General features: G+C 29.4%; 6 protein-coding genes across 6 annotated transcripts; 2 read left to right on the forward strand and 4 right to left on the reverse strand.

The window, feature by feature from the left end:
• Nucleotides 1-2819: 2819 nt before the first annotated feature.
• OCT59_007690 (uncharacterized protein) lies at nt 2820-3272 on the forward strand (the record flags this gene model as incomplete). The annotated part of the gene is made up of 3 exons (XM_066150425.1): nt 2820-3048; nt 3126-3161; nt 3229-3272. The coding sequence occupies 3 exons, from the start codon at nt 2820-2822 to the stop codon at nt 3270-3272; spliced, it is 309 nt and encodes a 102-aa protein (XP_065998857.1).
• Nucleotides 3273-4629: 1357 nt separating this feature from the next.
• Nucleotides 4630-6355, forward strand: OCT59_007691 (uncharacterized protein; the record flags this gene model as incomplete). Its single annotated transcript, XM_066150431.1, has 5 exons — nt 4630-4653; nt 5115-5261; nt 5331-5567; nt 5640-6056; nt 6119-6355. The coding sequence occupies 5 exons, from the start codon at nt 4630-4632 to the stop codon at nt 6353-6355; spliced, it is 1062 nt and encodes a 353-aa protein (XP_065998858.1).
• A 2075-nt stretch (nt 6356-8430) lies between these two features.
• OCT59_007692 (uncharacterized protein) lies at nt 8431-8910 on the reverse strand (the record flags this gene model as incomplete). The annotated part of the gene is made up of 1 exon (XM_066150438.1): nt 8431-8910. One exon carries the CDS (start codon nt 8908-8910, stop codon nt 8431-8433), a length of 480 nt encoding a protein of 159 aa, XP_065998859.1.
• Nucleotides 8911-9523: 613 nt separating this feature from the next.
• On the reverse strand, nt 9524-11036 carry OCT59_007693 (uncharacterized protein; the record flags this gene model as incomplete). The annotated part of the gene is made up of 13 exons (XM_066150445.1): nt 9524-9529; nt 9609-9677; nt 9772-9808; nt 9895-9933; nt 10015-10038; nt 10136-10177; nt 10294-10301; nt 10395-10429; nt 10524-10558; nt 10655-10689; nt 10778-10815; nt 10909-10939; nt 11034-11036. 13 exons carry the CDS (start codon nt 11034-11036, stop codon nt 9524-9526), a joined length of 402 nt encoding a protein of 133 aa, XP_065998860.1.
• Nucleotides 11037-12972: 1936 nt separating this feature from the next.
• On the reverse strand, nt 12973-13758 carry OCT59_007694 (uncharacterized protein; the record flags this gene model as incomplete). The annotated part of the gene is made up of 8 exons (XM_066150450.1): nt 12973-12990; nt 13059-13101; nt 13174-13213; nt 13297-13329; nt 13408-13430; nt 13507-13538; nt 13658-13672; nt 13756-13758. The coding sequence occupies 8 exons, from the start codon at nt 13756-13758 to the stop codon at nt 12973-12975; spliced, it is 207 nt and encodes a 68-aa protein (XP_065998861.1).
• A 122-nt stretch (nt 13759-13880) lies between these two features.
• On the reverse strand, nt 13881-15200 carry OCT59_007695 (uncharacterized protein; the record flags this gene model as incomplete). The annotated part of the gene is made up of 11 exons (XM_066150454.1): nt 13881-13923; nt 14020-14043; nt 14129-14159; nt 14252-14288; nt 14375-14412; nt 14506-14590; nt 14707-14747; nt 14836-14900; nt 14990-15034; nt 15119-15141; nt 15195-15200. The coding sequence occupies 11 exons, from the start codon at nt 15198-15200 to the stop codon at nt 13881-13883; spliced, it is 438 nt and encodes a 145-aa protein (XP_065998862.1).
• Between the last annotated feature and the right edge of the window lie 1582 nt (nt 15201-16782).

Genomic DNA, 16782 nt, shown 5'->3' on the forward strand with positions numbered 1-16782 from the left:
ATCATTACCAACAGACATGACGAAAAAACAACAAGATGCAATAAGATGAAAAGCCCGATACTTTATTGTATTGAATGATCAGTTATACAAAAGAAATAAAAACAACCCAAATAGACCTATTAAGGTTGTGAAAGAAAACGAAATTGGAGAAATTTTACATTTTACCCATTCAGATCCGCTGGCCGGACACTTTTCCTTGGACGAAACCTATAGGCGAGTAAAGGTTCGCTATTACTGGCCACAGATGTACGAAGATGTTCGTAGATATGTATGAACTTGCGACGAGTGCCAAAGAAGGGAGGAAATCGACGTGTAGAACCTCTACACCCGATCAAAGTTGGAATGCCTTTTGACAGGATAGGCATAGATATCGTAGGACCCCTTCCCACAACAAAGAAAGGCAACAAGTATATAGTTGTTGCCACTGAGTATCTTACCAAATGGCCCGAGGCACGAGCCCTTCCTGATGCAAAAGCTTCTTCAGTTGTGTCTTTTTTCTATGAAGACATAATCTGCCGCCACGGGTGCCCAAAAGAAATACTAACCGATCGTGGGTCCCATTTTGTTAATGAAATGTTGGATTCATTATGTGATGAGCTTGGGGTAAAACATCGATTATCAACTGCCTATCACCCCAAACAAATGGTCTTGTGGAGCGTTTTAATAGGACATTGTGTGAGGCGTTGGCGAAATTTTCAAATGAAAATCATGATGATTGGGACATGTATGTGTCCTCTGCCTTGTTTGCATATCGTGTAAGAAAGCAAAGCACCACGCGTCACGAACCATTTTATCTCATGTATGGAAGAGATGCTGTTCTACCTGTAGATTTTGCAGTAAAGACTATGCAAGCTGAACTGCATGAAGGAGATTCACAAGATGATTTATTGGCTAGAATACGCATGCTTACTGGAAGAGTCACAGAAGACAGATTGATGACTCAAGACGCCATATATGAAGCACAACAGCAGCAGAAGCAGCGTCATGATGAAAATCTTGTGAGAATATTTTACAAGATTGGTGATCTTGTATTATTATATAAAAGTCAGCTGAGGGGAAAGAAAAAGCTGCAAGACCGTTGGAAGGGTCCTTATTATATTCACGAGGATTTGGGGAACGGAGTTTACAAATTAAGGACATTACAAGGAGACATTTTAAAAACCCCAGTAAATTTGGAACGTTTGAAACTTTACAATCAATGGTGATAACGTAATGCATATATGTACATAATGTATTACAAATAATTAGACCGAAGATCATTTTTTTTTGGGGATTAATATGTTTAATGTTTAATGAAAAAACATATATATATACATTTTTTTTTATCATTTTTTTTATTATTTTTATTATTAGTATGGAACCCTATCAAAGTATCCTAGAAGATTTACTACAAACAACTCCAGTTGAAGTGACACCTTTTCCACTTCCCTATAAACCTAATATGAAGCCTGAAAGAAAATTTGAAATTCTTTGTGATGCTTTGAACCGGATTAAGCATTTTAACAATCGGCTTTTGCTCCTTGTTCACTTATATTATTTGGGTCGATTTTTGGAAAAAGAAACTGAGTCCAGTGTGCAGCGCAGTTACTTTGTGCGACAGTTAACTGCACATTACAGGACCTCTGCTACTAGGATTTTTTATATTTTCGAAATTCCAGGAGCCAAACAAATTATGAGAACTAAAAAGACCAACGTATCATTGCTGAGAGAACTTAACACTCAAGAATATCAAGGTTTAGTTCTACAAGCTTCGGAAATTTTCAACGGAGTTGAAAATTAGGGAGGGGATGATGTCATGTGATCGTTATGTGCCACTCCGAAATTGATCGATGTTGCAAATGTTTAACTTGATTGACAACGTATTGAACATGTTAGTCATATTATACATAGTAAATATATTAAATTTCTTCTTATATGTATAATTTATTATAAATATAGGTCAATTTTCTTGTTGTAAAAAAGGAGGGAATAAATAAAGTTTTCATTTTTAAGTTATAAAGTGACAGTTTTTATCAAGTGAAATCCTTTATTCGTGTTTGGAAGTATATGCTGACGTACAGCGCTATACAACACGTCTGATCGGATAAATTTTGATATATTGTTTGTCTATACACTACATAAACCTTCTGCTACCTAACCATACAAATTGCTTAATAATTTTAAGCGTAAAGAACTGATACAACAGTATCACAAAAGATCCTATAACAAAAGAACTTATGTTTATAATGAAATATGCAAATGGAGGGGATTTACATAATTATTTACAAGAGAATTTTACAGAGATTACATGGAAGAAAAAATTGCACATTTTGTGGCGAATTTCAGATGGGTATTTATAACTTAATTTAATTAATAATGATTTTGAAATTATTTAAATAAAATTTTATTAATAATCAATTTTTTATTTTAGACTTCAAACTATTCATGAAAAAGATTTCGTACATCGAGATTTTCATAGTGGAAATATATTGATTGAAATAATTGAAAATGATTCATGCAAAATAGATCAATATCTAATCGGAGATTTAGGATTATCACAGCCTGCAAATGACATTCCACATGATAGCAGTATATATGGAGTAATACCTTATATTGCACCAGAAATATTTAAGGGCGTCAAATTTTCTAAATCATCTGATATTTATTGTATGGGCATGATTATGTGGGAATTAACAACTGGTTGTAAACCTTTTGATAATGTTGAACATGATATTGATTTAATTTATAAAATTATTGATGGAAAACGGCCTAATATTACTGACGACACTCCCGAAGATTTTGCTAATTTAATGAAAAGATGTTGGAATCCTGATCCTAAAATGAGACCTTCAGCAACTGATGTTTGTGAAATTTTTAATTCTTGGTCAAATATGGGAATGGATGCCGAATATTTTAATCAAGCTGAAGAAATAAGATTAGAATTTATAAAATTAAAAATGCTTGGACCAGATTTTAATGAAAAACCTCATCCAAAAGCAATTTATACAAGCAGATCATTAAGTTCTTTAACCGGTTCACCTTCAATTTTAACGTTTAATACGAAACCAAGTATGTAATCATTATTTTTTATATAAATTTGGACAATATTACAACATTTTAAAATTTAATAATTATTATCATCTTAGATAATAGACTTATTGAAGAATCAATCAACAATAAAGGTATTAAGTTATTTTTTTTAATCTGTACATTAAGGAATTTATTAATTACTTGATTTTTTTTCTTTAGAATATATTACAAAAGAATATGAGTTTGATATAAACGAAATTTAAAGGTACAATTAAAAGTTTTCTAGATTTCAGAAGTAATTCAATAAATCCAAGGGAAACAAGATGCAACTGAAGATTTTACTAAATAAAATTTTTTATCATTTTTATTCTATTTTATTTATTATATTTCTTTTTTGAAAAAAAGGAATGCATATTAAAGTTAATAACAATGTTAACACAGAATCTTATGAATAGAAACTTTTGTAATTATGTTCTGCATTTATTAAGTTATTTATTTATTTTTCTTTTTTGATAGAACATTTATTTATTAATACAATTACTATTCGTTGAAATTAAGATTATAATTACGTCTAAATTGTAAATCTTAAAATACTCATTAGTTGCGATAATATTAACATCTTATGCATTTTTTTATGTAGTAAATGTAAATAAATAATAAGTAGTAAAGTTATAACTTTTCAGATAAAACTATTTGTACACGTGAATGTACATAGCTTTTCTCGTATACGAACCAATTCATGATAATAAAACTATAAAACACTTTTTGACTGAATATGTAAATACAGTAAATACTTTTGAATTAATCATCAATTTTACAGCAAAATTTCTAATTTTTCTATATTACTTTCATTAATTAATTTTACAAAAACAATAATAATTGATAATGGTTCTTTTGTACCAAGTTTTAATTTACAAAGGCAAGAAGTTGTATTTTAAGATCTGTCATATTTATTTTGAATTCAAAAGTATCACTGTAATTAAATTCCAACAAATAATTCTCTTGATTACGTTATCTCAATCCTCATCATCATAATGAAATAATCAGATTCTAACGAATAGTTCTCTTAATTCATCAGGAAATTTTTAGGTAGATCAATCCACCAAAAGTTAGTTTAGAAATACGTGGAATTTTACACATTGAATTGTGTGAACTAGTATCCGCACAGAACCACACATTTCATAATAGAAATATGTGGATTTCTGAGATTTTTGTGCATCGTAAAATTTCATTGAAAATTCGTAGAATTCTTTAGTGGAATAAGTGGAATTCGTCTGAAGATACTACTGCGGAGTTCAAGAAATTACTAAATAACACAGTATAACAGTGCTAGTTAAAAACATACTAAATATACTAATATAAATTAAATATAGAGAATATAGAACATGCCTTATTAATATATAATAAATTTTTTTTTGTGGCTCAAAGAATAAATATAAGATATAATCTAGATAATTGTTCAAAAAAAATTAAATAGTACAGTGGTTAGATCGTGAGATACGGTATATTAATAGTTGTTTGGTTCAGTCCTGAGGCAAGAATAAATTAATATAATCTAATTAAATATTATCCTATATTAATCCATATGTGACGACCTTGAACTCTGTAAATCCATTCAACATGTTTCGAATGTTTCGTCAGAGGGTAACTTGAAATTTCCATGATGGTTCCACATATAATTCTCTGCAGATTTTAAACGGCAAAAACTTCCTGATGCATGTTATTGTTACCCCTATCTTTATCATCATAATTAGATTCTAATGAATAATTAATTCTCTTGATTATCAATACCCATACGTTTGGCTACAAAAATTTATTGCAATACTAGGAAAACTTTCAAATTTGCTTTTTATTTACTGCATTTACATATTTAATAAAGAGCTAATATCTCAAAATAGATTGCATCAACAAAAAATCATGTATTAAACAATTATATGGACATGTAAAAGAAATTTTTTAATTTTATTAATAAGAATATGAGTACATACTGACTAGTCTAAATATTATATTCATCATCAACAAAATCTGTAACTTTAAATTTCTTAATAACGCCTAATTTAGTATATTTATTAATTATTTCAATATTTTCATCATTTTTATCTAAGCTATTTTCTTCATCATATATAACAATTACTAAAGAAAGTGATTTTTGTGGTACACGATTTGTCCAATTTACGAAAAAGGATTCTAATTCTTCTGGAAGTAAATTAAATCGTACGGTAAATATAGATTCAGAACTTGATAACTTTCAGGTACATTATAAAATTTTAAAATATATAATTATAAGTATTTTATTAATATTCTTTGATCTATTATTTTAGAAAATGATTATTGATTGGGCAAATAAATTTATTAATTTATTTACACCAATTGCAGATACTGAAATGAAATACCCAAAACTACACAATTGGCAACATCACATTATTGATGCTATACGAAACTATGGTGCAATTAATGGTTTCACGACTGAAACTTATGAGTCGTTACATAAATTTTATATTAAAGCTCCATATAGAATGTCCAATCGGCGGGATGCAACTTCACAAATAATTAATTTGGTATAGTTCAATTATCATACCATAACTATTAATTTATTATATAAAATTAATCAATCATTTATATCATATTAGGTGCGACATGATAGTATTTTAAATTATCTCCAAAAAATAACATCTCCACCTTCAATCAAGAAGCATCGTCAAATTAGAACATTAGGTGGAATCGAGGGCAGCTTTACATTAGATACCTTTAATGACTTTGTTGATGAATATAGAACTACTCACTTTTTAGCATTAGAAGCTGAAAAAGCATTTGAAGTATTAATTGACTCATTAAATCAATATTTTGATCTTATCGAAAATATTACTAATAAAGATATTGAAGCAACAATTATTAAGTGGTATACTAGTGCATTTATTAGAGAAGTTGATACTATACGAGCTAAAAGCAATTATTATAATGCACCTGCTTTTAGTGATATTGCAATTAATATGAACAAAGAGGAGGCTGAAAAATATAATACAATTGATGGAGTATGTTTTGCAAAGGTAAAAATAAGAATTATTATTTTGCATATTTTTATTTATTTATAAAAAAATTTTTTTATTAGATTTTAATGTTATTTGGATTAAAAATTCCCAGTCATGATGAACAAGAATTGGCATTAGTTCATTGGTATGATTTTAAATACAATGACTTACACTGCTTATTTAAATATGATTGTTCATATGTAAAACGTATTCCAATGTTTACTGTTATAGCAATTGAATCTATTATTGAACCTGTTCACATTATTCCATGTTTCAATAAAACAAATGAATATTTTGTAAATTATTTTATTTTTTAAATATAGTTCATCTATTTTTTGAGATTAGTTAGGTACTGTATGTTTTTCTTTTTTGTATTTGTTTCTTGTGTTTTATTTTCTTACTAACTTATTTTATTTCTTTTATTCTTTAACTTTATGGGTTTTATTTTTTATGGAATTATGGTTTTCATCCTTTTGACCTTTTAAATTATTTTTGTTCTACCCTTTTTATTTTTGTTCTTGAACACCCTTCTATATATTTTCTTTCTTTTCGTTCCCTTTTCTTTTTTTTTGTTCCAATTTTTCCTCTTTCGTTTCCTTTTGTTTTTACTTTCTCATTTTATTTGGTATTTCTTTTTAGATTTAAAGACACATCTAATATTAAGTTTGGAGAAAGTAGAATTTCGTCCTTTTCATTCTTTAACCTTAGCATTTCGTCCTTTTTATTCTTTTATTTGTTATTTTCATTCTTATCTTTGATGTTTTGCCCCTTTCATCTTTTAAACTTTGAAATTTCATTATTTTCATTCCTAACATTGCAGTTTTCATCTTTTTATCTTTAATATCAGGGGTTTTGTTTCTTTGTAAAATGTGACACATATTGAAAGAATTAATTAATAAAAGAAATTACTTTGGATTGCTATATTTGTTTGTTTTAATTAATGCTTTAATTTTATTTTTTAAAAATATTTTTTATAAAAAAAAAGTGGGATTTTTTTTATCGAAGTTAAAAAAAATTAGTCAATTAGAGTTTAACCAATTAAAATTGAATTTTAAGAGAGGGTGAGTAATATCCCAATTTGCACTTGTAATTTGTTTTTAAACGTAAAAAAAAAAATTGAAATGTGCATAAAACAAGATATTAAACAGTGCATTAAACTATGCTAAATGATCAGTGCGCAGTTTTAACTAATGATCATTGCACAAAATAATCAGTGTGTTGTTTATTGTTGATTGGTGATGATCATTGCAATGATTAACATATTGAATTTTACAGTGTTTTTTCAATGCATTGTTTTATGCCGATCTAATTTACTGATGTTATTATTTACATCCAAACTTGACTGAAAGTTATTTCAAATGCTAACCGAACTTTGGTCGAAATTCTAAGCCAAACTTTAGGCGAGTGGCAGCGAACTGCAGCCAAAAAATCGGCTAAAGTTCATTTAGCTTTAGACTAAAATTCAGCCTAAAATCAGCTGGCCGAATTTTGGCTGATTTGGACTATTTTGACCAGTGACCCCCTCCTTTACTAAAATTTAATAGTACTGAAAATTTCTGATTTTACCAAAAATTTCCAAAATTTTTAATATGTTTAATTTTCATGTTTGTTTAAATTATCCCCTCCCCCCTCAAAATTTTTGGCTGAAAAAGGATGTTAAACTAATTATTAATTTGGAACGGCCTTAAATTAAATAGTAAAGACTACAGTGGTTAGATCGTGAGATATGATATTGTAAGTTAAGGTAACCAGTTCAGTTCCTAAGGTGAGTAAAAATAAATAAATAAATATAATTTAATTAAAATATACACATCATCAGGAAATTTGTTTAGACGTAATTTAGTGTAATATTTCAGAGGTGGTGTAAAATTTTGAAATATTACACTAAAATCGTAATATTACAAAAGTTTACGCTCTTAAATTTGAATAATAATAGTAATTTAAGAATATCTCATTATCTACTGATCCAATCAAGACGATCTATAGCTCATTGGAATCAGCTCATCAAGACGAATCGAATGGTAGTAAATACGCATTTCTACAGTTAATAGAACGCTCTATAGTATGCAATAAAGTTTTAAATTAATAGAAAGTTATCTATCAAATGTAGAGATATGATTTTACTATCATTCGATTCGTCATGATGAGCTGATTCCAATGAGCTATAGATCGTCTTGATTAGATCAGTAGATAGCGAGATATTCTTAAATTACTATAATTATTCAAATTTAAGAGCGTAAACTTTTGTGTTAATACTTTATCGGACTTGAACATGTTGACTTTTTTCTATGATTGCAAATCAATTTAAATTAGGTAATAGTTAACATGAATTAGTCCTGTAAAAAATATCACAATGAAGCATGAGCAAATATAGTATTGTAAAATAATGAGACTATGCAGTTATTTCAAGTTCACGCTGTTTACATTTAATAAAATATGATCTGGTTTTATATCTACCTTCTATGCTGTCATCATCATCATGATCTAAACTGCATAATGGGCATGATGTCTCATCAGTATTTTCATAATAATCGAAATTTTTGCTACTAAATTCTCTATATAAATTAGGATATTGATCTAATGTTTTGCTACAAAAGTAGGATCGATTATAAGTTAGCTTAGATTGAGGTACTTTCAGAGGAATATATGTATTAGTCAGATTAATTTTTGAAGTCACATGACTCTGATCGTGAAGAATCTTCATGGTTTCATTGTGTGAACTTGTCACTGAATTCACATGATCTATAATATTTTGTATTTGTGGGTAACTGAGGCTCAAAATAGCATCTGTACTATAAGAGACCTGTTTAATTTTCTCTATTCCTACATCAGCAAGTTTTAAACAGGCGTATAAAGTGTTGAAAAATGCCATGTGTTGCTCAACGCCAAAAAACGTAGGGAAATGAACCCTTTGTCAATCAACGCTACTTAAAAACGTTTAAAAACGCGTAAACAACAACAATTTAAATGTAAAACTACATGTAGTAAAACAACGATAGTTTAAAAACATGTATACAATGTATAAAAATGCATATATTGATATTAAAAACGTGTATAGCAATGGTTTGTACGATAGTTAACTTTATAGTAATTTATTAATATAATTTATTGTATATTATTTAACATATAAAATTTAATTGTAAATATTATAAATTTATTTATAAAATACAGTAAAATACAAATAATACAAATACATTATCTAAAAAATTTAATTCCTCTTGTTATAATTGGATTGCCGCAGATTTTTAAGCGATCAATGTACTAAATTTCCGTTGACAAAGCGCCCCTGGTGACACAACAATAACAAGGTGGGATTTCAAATAAAAAAAACACAAATAAAAGTTTCGTTAACGAAACTTACACAATCTGATCCAAGTCTATCTACAAGAAAGAAAAAGGAAACGTTAGAAACGTTTCTATTAAAAACATATATATATAGTTTCGTGATGAAATTTACCATTTCAAGTTTCCAGTTGAAGACGAGCTTAAACCTACAAAAAATAATCAAGAGACATTAGCAAGCGTTTATATTAAAAAAAAAACAAAAAAAAAATATTTCGCAAAACTTACCAAATCTAAGTTTCCGAATTCAAAACGGCTGAATCTACAACAACTAACCAAGATATGAATTCCCGAAACCTAAATAAAAGAAAAAGGAAATGTCAGTAAACATTTCCTAATTAAAAAGAAATAAAAAAAGAATAACGGAAGTTTCGTAGCGAATGAAACTTACCGTTTCATGACCCATGTCCAAAACCATATTCTTGAACCTACAAAAAAAAGATAAACGTTCAGTTAGAACGTTTTTTAAAGAAAAAAACAAAAAAACGGAAGTTTCGTTGCAAACGAAACTTACCGTTTCAGGACCTGTATCCAATACCAGATATTTCTGAACCTACAAAAAAGAAAGGAAACATTAGTAAACATTTCCTAAAAGTAATAAAAAAAAAATAATAAGTTTCAAAGCGAAACTTACCATTTCAGTCGAATACTGTAAATCCTACACAAAAAGGAAAAAAAAGGAAACGTTAGAAACGTTTCCTTACAAAAAAAGAATTAAAAAAAATTTTTAAAAAAGTTTTGAAGCTAAAACTTACCCTTTCATTTCCCATTTTCCAAAGCCAAAAATAACGAAAGACCTACAAAAAAAATAAAGGAAACGTTAGAAACGTTCCTTATAAAAAAGTAAAAAAAAAAACATTTTATAACGAAAGCTTTAAAACTTAACTTTCGTTTCCAAGTTTTCCAAAGTCACCGAAATCCCTACACAAAAAAAAATACAGGAAACATTAGAAACGTTCCTTATAAAAAAGTAAAAAAAAAAAATTTTTATAATGAAAGCTTCAAAAACTTAACTTTCGTTTCCAAGTTTTCCAAAGTCACCGAAATCCCTACACAAAAAAAAGAAAGGAAACGTTAGAAACGTTTCCTAAAAGAAATTAAAAAAAATAATAAAAGTTTCAAAGCGAACGCTTTGAAACTTACCATTTCGTTTTCTGAGGTCAAACACACTGAAAGGCCTATAAAAAGAAAGTATCGAAACATTAGAAATGTTTCCTAAAAAGTAATTTAAAAAAATATTTTTTTTTTTAAAGTTTCGACGTGTTGAAACTTACTGTTTTAAATATACTGAATCGAACACACTGAAACCCTACAAAAAAAATATAGAAACATTAGTAATGTTTCCTAAAAGATAAAAATAATTTTAAGAGTTTCAAAGCGAACGCTTTGAAACTTACCGTTTTCAATATTCCAAACTGAAAATAAGCCAAAAGACCTACAAAAAAATACAGGAAACGTCAGTAATGTTTTCTAATTAAAAAAAAACTTTAAAAAAAAAAGTTTCAAAGTGAAACGCTTCGAAACTCACCATTTCGCTCTGAAGTATAATAACGAAGGTCCTACAAAAAAAACCAAAGGAAACGTTAGAAACGTTCCTTCATAAACAAAATAAAATTAAAAAAAAAGTTTTAAAGCAAACGCTTCGAAACTTACCATTTGGAAAATGGGAGTACGAAAGGGAAAGGGAAAACGAAAATGGAAGGGGATAACGAAAAGGGAAAGGGAATAACAAAAAGGGGAAGGGAAGAACGAAAGGGAAAAGGAAGAAATAAAATAAAAATGGGGAAAACGAAAAGGGGAAGGAGATAACGAAAGGGAAAGACACGTTTTAATTGCTAAATTATTTTTTTATATCAAAATCTCAAATAAAGAGATTTTTTATGTATATTTAAAAAGTTTTCTATAATTTATTTTACTTAATAAATTTACTTTTTCCAAGAAAAAAATAATACAGAAACACTTTTAAAAAATGATTTTTTCTCAATATTCGTAAAGGGAAAGGGGAAAACGAAGGGGAATAGGAAGAACAGAACGAAAAGGGAAAGGGAAAAATAACGAAAAGGGAGAACGAACGTTTTTTGACATTTCGTTAAAAAATGAAATGAAAAAAAATCAGAACGTTAGGGCCGAAACATATATTACCTAATATCATTTTATTATAGGCGCATACCCCCCACCCCCAGGTAAGATTTCTGGTCACGTGCATGTCAATCATTTTCCTTTTATAGAACTATTGTAATAAAAGGGATGTGCATTAAAAAAAAAAAAAATTTTTTTTTTTTAAAGTTGTTCTGTTTGAAATTTAAAATGTAATTTTTCATCAATTTTCCCAATATCAAATACATTAAAAATAAAATGATAGATAAATTTAAAAATTACATTGCATATAGTGTAGTTATTTGTATTAAAAAAAAATACATTAAAGATTTTCAAGTGAAAAAAAAATTAAAGTTTTGACGATCATGCCTATTACTGCGTATTGCTGCGGGAGAACTATTTCGCTACAAAAGAAGGAATCTGAATTGCTGCGGAATTCATGACACGTAAAACTTTTTTATAAAACGCGTCAATAACACAGGTCGAAATATGAAAAATCAGTCATCAATCGGCCATATGACTGATTGGTGACTGATTGGTTACCTATTAGTGACCGATTCTTTCAATCTGTTACCTATCGGTCACCAACCAGGCATAGATTGTCAATCAGTCACCAATCGGTCATATGACCGATTGGTGACTGATTGATTGCCGATTTGTTTACAATATTTGATTTACATATTAAAGTTAAAAAATTAGCATTATAGTCTTATAAAGCAAGTTAAATTATACTTAATCTGAACTTTTGAGTTTATTTTGATAAATATATTAAGTTTATTATTGACAATCAGTCACCAATCGGTCACCAATCACTGGTCGAATGAAGGGCTACTGGGTAAATTTCATATACCCGATAGCCCTATTATATGTTTTCGATTTTAACCTGAATGGCAGCTGATCGATCCACCCGATTTGTGACCGGTTCTCGGCGCAGATCAGGTATAAGTCATGTGACTTTCAGGTTAGAACATAACGGTAAAGTGCTATATGAATATCGGGAGAATTTCAGCAATCCGATATTTCTCCGAACTATTTATAATATTAGATGTATATTTGCTACATCGAAACCCGAAACTTATTATTTATTCATTTATATATACTATATATTATTCATTTATTTATTTATTTAACATAATAACATATATATATATTTATTTTATTATTATATTTTTAAAAATTATATTCGTTAATTTATCCTATTCTATCTATCTACATTATGTTGTTAATGGTTTGGAATATTATTCCAGTTGGTTCGATTCCAACAAACAACTATTTTTCCCAAAGTTTTTATGCCAACTCTTCCGAACTATTGCCTACTAATACCAAACGAATTAAGCAGAAGATGGATATTAGATTGTGGTGGATTAGGTTGATTTTGACTTGGTAAAATTGTGAGTGAAATATTATTTCGTTCTCTATAAAAAAAAAGAACGTTTAGTAAACGTTCTTAACGAAAAATATTAAAAAAAATAAGTTCTGGTACCTTGTGTCAATTTCATCTTGAGCGAATTACCTACAAGAAAACGAAAAAAGTAACGTTAAAAATGTTACAAAAAAAAATAGAAAAACCCTTCTATTTACCTTTCGTCCAAAGTCCAGTTCGTAATCTTGTCTGGCGTTCCTACTAAAAAAGAAAGAAACGTTAGTACGTTTCTTTAAAACAATTAAACACCATACACCGCATTATCCCATATACCTAAGTCCAGGTTCTCCCAAATTCCTAGGAGTCCGGTAATCTAAAAAAACAAAAAAAGAAACGTTAATACGTTTCTTTAACATAATTAAACACCAACGCTATACACTTCCCCATATACTTTACCGGGTTCTTCCAAATTCCTAGGAGTCCGGTAACCTAAAAAAATGAAAAAAAGAAACGTTAATACGTTTCTTTAATACAATTAACGCCATACACTCCTCCCATATATTTTACCGGATTCTTCCAAGTCCGGTAACCTAAGAAAATGAAAAAAGAAACGTTAGTACGTTTCTTTAACACAATCAAACGTCATACGCCACCCATATATTATACCGAGACTTCCAAGTTCCTAGGAGTCCGGTAACCTAAAAAAATTGAAAAAAGAACGTTGATACGTTTCTTTAACAGCCCCCATATATCTAAATCCGATTTATTGAAAAAAAAATATTTAGTTTCGACAAAAAAACTTACCGAATTTAAATACCGAGCTCAACAAATCCTACAAAAAAAAGAAAAAGAAACGTTAAAACGTTTCTTAATAAAAAAATAAAGTTTCGTAACGATTTTCGTTACGAAACTTACCATTTCGACCTTAGAGTACCGGAGCGGCGGAGCCTACAGATTCTACAAAAAAAAAAAATAATAAGAACGTTAGAAACGTTCTTTGAAAAATAAAAAAATATTGAAAGTTTGAAACTTACCCTCTCTTAGGCCTTAGCATCCCAGTCCGGTATAAAAGTCGAAGGGAGCCTACAAAAATAAATAAAGAAACATTAGTAACGTTTCTTTAAAAAAAAAAATAAAAAAAAAGAATCGAAGTTTCAAAACGAAACTTCGAAACCTAACCGAAATCCAATATCCAGAGAGTATCTACAAAAAAAGAAGAAACGTTAATATAACGTTTCTTACAAAAAAAAGAATAAAAAAAAGATTGTTTCGCAACGTTTAAACTTACCGTTTCGAAACACCGAGCCGAACACTTGAACCTACAAAAAAAGAGAGAAACGTTAATATAACGTTTCTCAAAGAAAAAAAATTTTTTAAGTTTCGTAACGTAACTAAACGTCGCGAAACTCACCGTCATTTCGAATTTCACAAGGCCGAAATACTTGAACCTACAAAAAAAAAGAGAGAAACGTTAATATAACGTTTCTTACAAAAAAAAATAAATAAAAAATAAGTTTCGCGTTGTGAAACTTACCATTCGAGGTTTGCCATTTCGAAGCTTTCCACTTGAACCTACAAAAAAAAGAGAGAAACGTCAGAATAACGTTTCTCAAACTCTCAAAGAAAAAAAAAATTGTAAGTTTCGCAACGCGTTGCGAAACTTACCGTTCGTTTCGTTGAAAAATGAAAAAAGATATTTCGAAGTATACTTGAAGTATATCTTCGAAATGTCGAATTTAATTTCGTCCGTCTAAGAAGCCGCCCAAAAGAAACCGAACCTAAAAAGAAAAAAAACGAAACGTTAATAAACGTTTCGTTGAAAAAAAACAAAAAAAAAATATATTTCAAAGTATACTTCAAGTATACCTTCGAAATGTCGAGTAAGGAGCCGCCCAAAGAAGTCGAACCTAAAAAAGCAAAAAAAACGAAGCGTTAATAAACGTTTCGTTGAAAAAAAAAAACCCAAAAAAGAAAGACATTTTGAAGTATATATACCTTCAAAATGTCTTATTGATTTCCGTCCGTCCAAGAAGCCAAGAAGCCGCCCAAAGAAGCCGAACCTAAAAGAAAAAGAAACGAAACGTTAATAAACGTTTCGTTAGTCGAAAAAACAAAAAAATAATTATTTCGAAGTATACTCGAAGTATACCTTCGAAATATCGAGTTCCGTCTCCAAGGAGCTGCCCAGCCGAACCTAAAAAAGCAAAAAAAATGAAGCGTTAATAAACGTTTCGCTAGTCGAAAAAATAAAAAAATAAATTATTTCGAAGAAGTATACCTTCGAAATGTCGAATTCCGAACCTATACCTTCGGCGTTCTGGACCTAAAAAATAAAAAAGAATATTAGTGCTAACGTTCATTAAAACAAATAAAAAAAAATTTTTTGCTTACTCCGGAAGACTGGAACTAATTTAGATACCGGTATATGTCTTCGGCTTCCTTAAAGTCTCCAAGAGTCCGGCGTTTCCTTCAAAAGAAAAGAAGTCCGGAGACTACTAAAGTGAAACTTTTTAATCCGTTTCTGCATGTTGCAGATTATATTCCGAACGTTGGACGAGCTTGCCAGAAGTTAGAAATTTGATTTCGAGTTAAATATTTGGTTCTTCAAAAGGTGTGATAAAAATTTATTTATTTAAAGTATTGTAAGAAAAAAGTTAAAAAAAAATTAACTTTAAAGTGTAAAAAAAAAAAGTTTATCAATTAAAAAAAAGATCGAAGATTTTTGTGGGAATAGAAATAATTACATGCCGTAAATTATTCCAATGACCTATCAGACTACTGATAGGTATAATAAAATTTTCTGATATTTTAATGATATGTCTTTAAAAAATCAGATTTTTTTCATAAAATATTATTAAACATTTCGGATTACCGATACTTGTAAATGTTTAATATTGCCTATCATGCCATATCGGGTTTCTGATTATTTCCTGATATTTGACCAATACGTTATTACCCGATATTTCATCATTTGACCAGTGAATCTGACATAACCGATTGGTGACTGATTGGTTACTGATTGATTTACAATATCTGATTTTTATATTAAAGTCAAAAAATTAGTATTATAGCTTTATAAAGCAAGTCAAGTTATGCTTAATCTGAGCTTTTGAGTTAGAGATGCGATCCGAAATCCGAAAATTTGGATCATCCACCTATCCATCCGATCCGAACGAATAATGGATGCATCCAGATGAATTAAGGATATCCGTTTTAATCCGAAACAGCATCCAACGATCGTACAGAGATGCACAATAGCTCATTCGAATCGTCATAATGCAACGATTTGAATGAGCTATTGTGCATCCCTGTACGATCGTTTGATGCCGAGATATTCGGCAAACCGTCAAAAATCGGTAGTATCATAAATAAAAAATGCTGATTTTTGACGGTTTGCCGAATATCTCGGCATCCAGTGATCGTACAGGGATGCACAATAGCTCATTCGAATCGTCGTAATGCAACGATTTGAATGAGCTATTGTGCATCTCTGTACGATCATTGGATGCCGAGATATTCGGCAAAACGTAAAATTTTGCATTATCGTAAAATAAAAATGCCAATGTTTCACGTTTTGCCGAATATCTCGGCATCCAACGATCGTACAGGGATGTACAATAGCTCATTCGAATCGTTGCACATAGACGAATCGAATGAGCTATTGTGCATCTCTGTACGATCACTAGATGCCGAGATATTCGGCAAAATGTAAAATTTTGCATGATCGTAAAATAAAAATGCCGATGTTTCACGTTTTGCCAATTATCTCGGCATCCAGTGATCGTACAGAGATGTACTATAGCTCATTCGAATCGTCTCAATGCAACGATTCGAATGAGCTATAATGCATCTCTATACGATCGTTAGATGCCGAGATACCCAAAATTTGAAGTTAATCTGGATTATCTGAATTTAATCCTATGATAATCCGGATTGATCTGT

This window comes from Rhizophagus irregularis, chromosome 15, assembly GCF_026210795.1.
Source record: "Rhizophagus irregularis chromosome 15, complete sequence".
NCBI lineage: Eukaryota > Fungi > Glomeromycota > Glomeromycetes > Glomerales > Glomeraceae > Rhizophagus > Rhizophagus irregularis.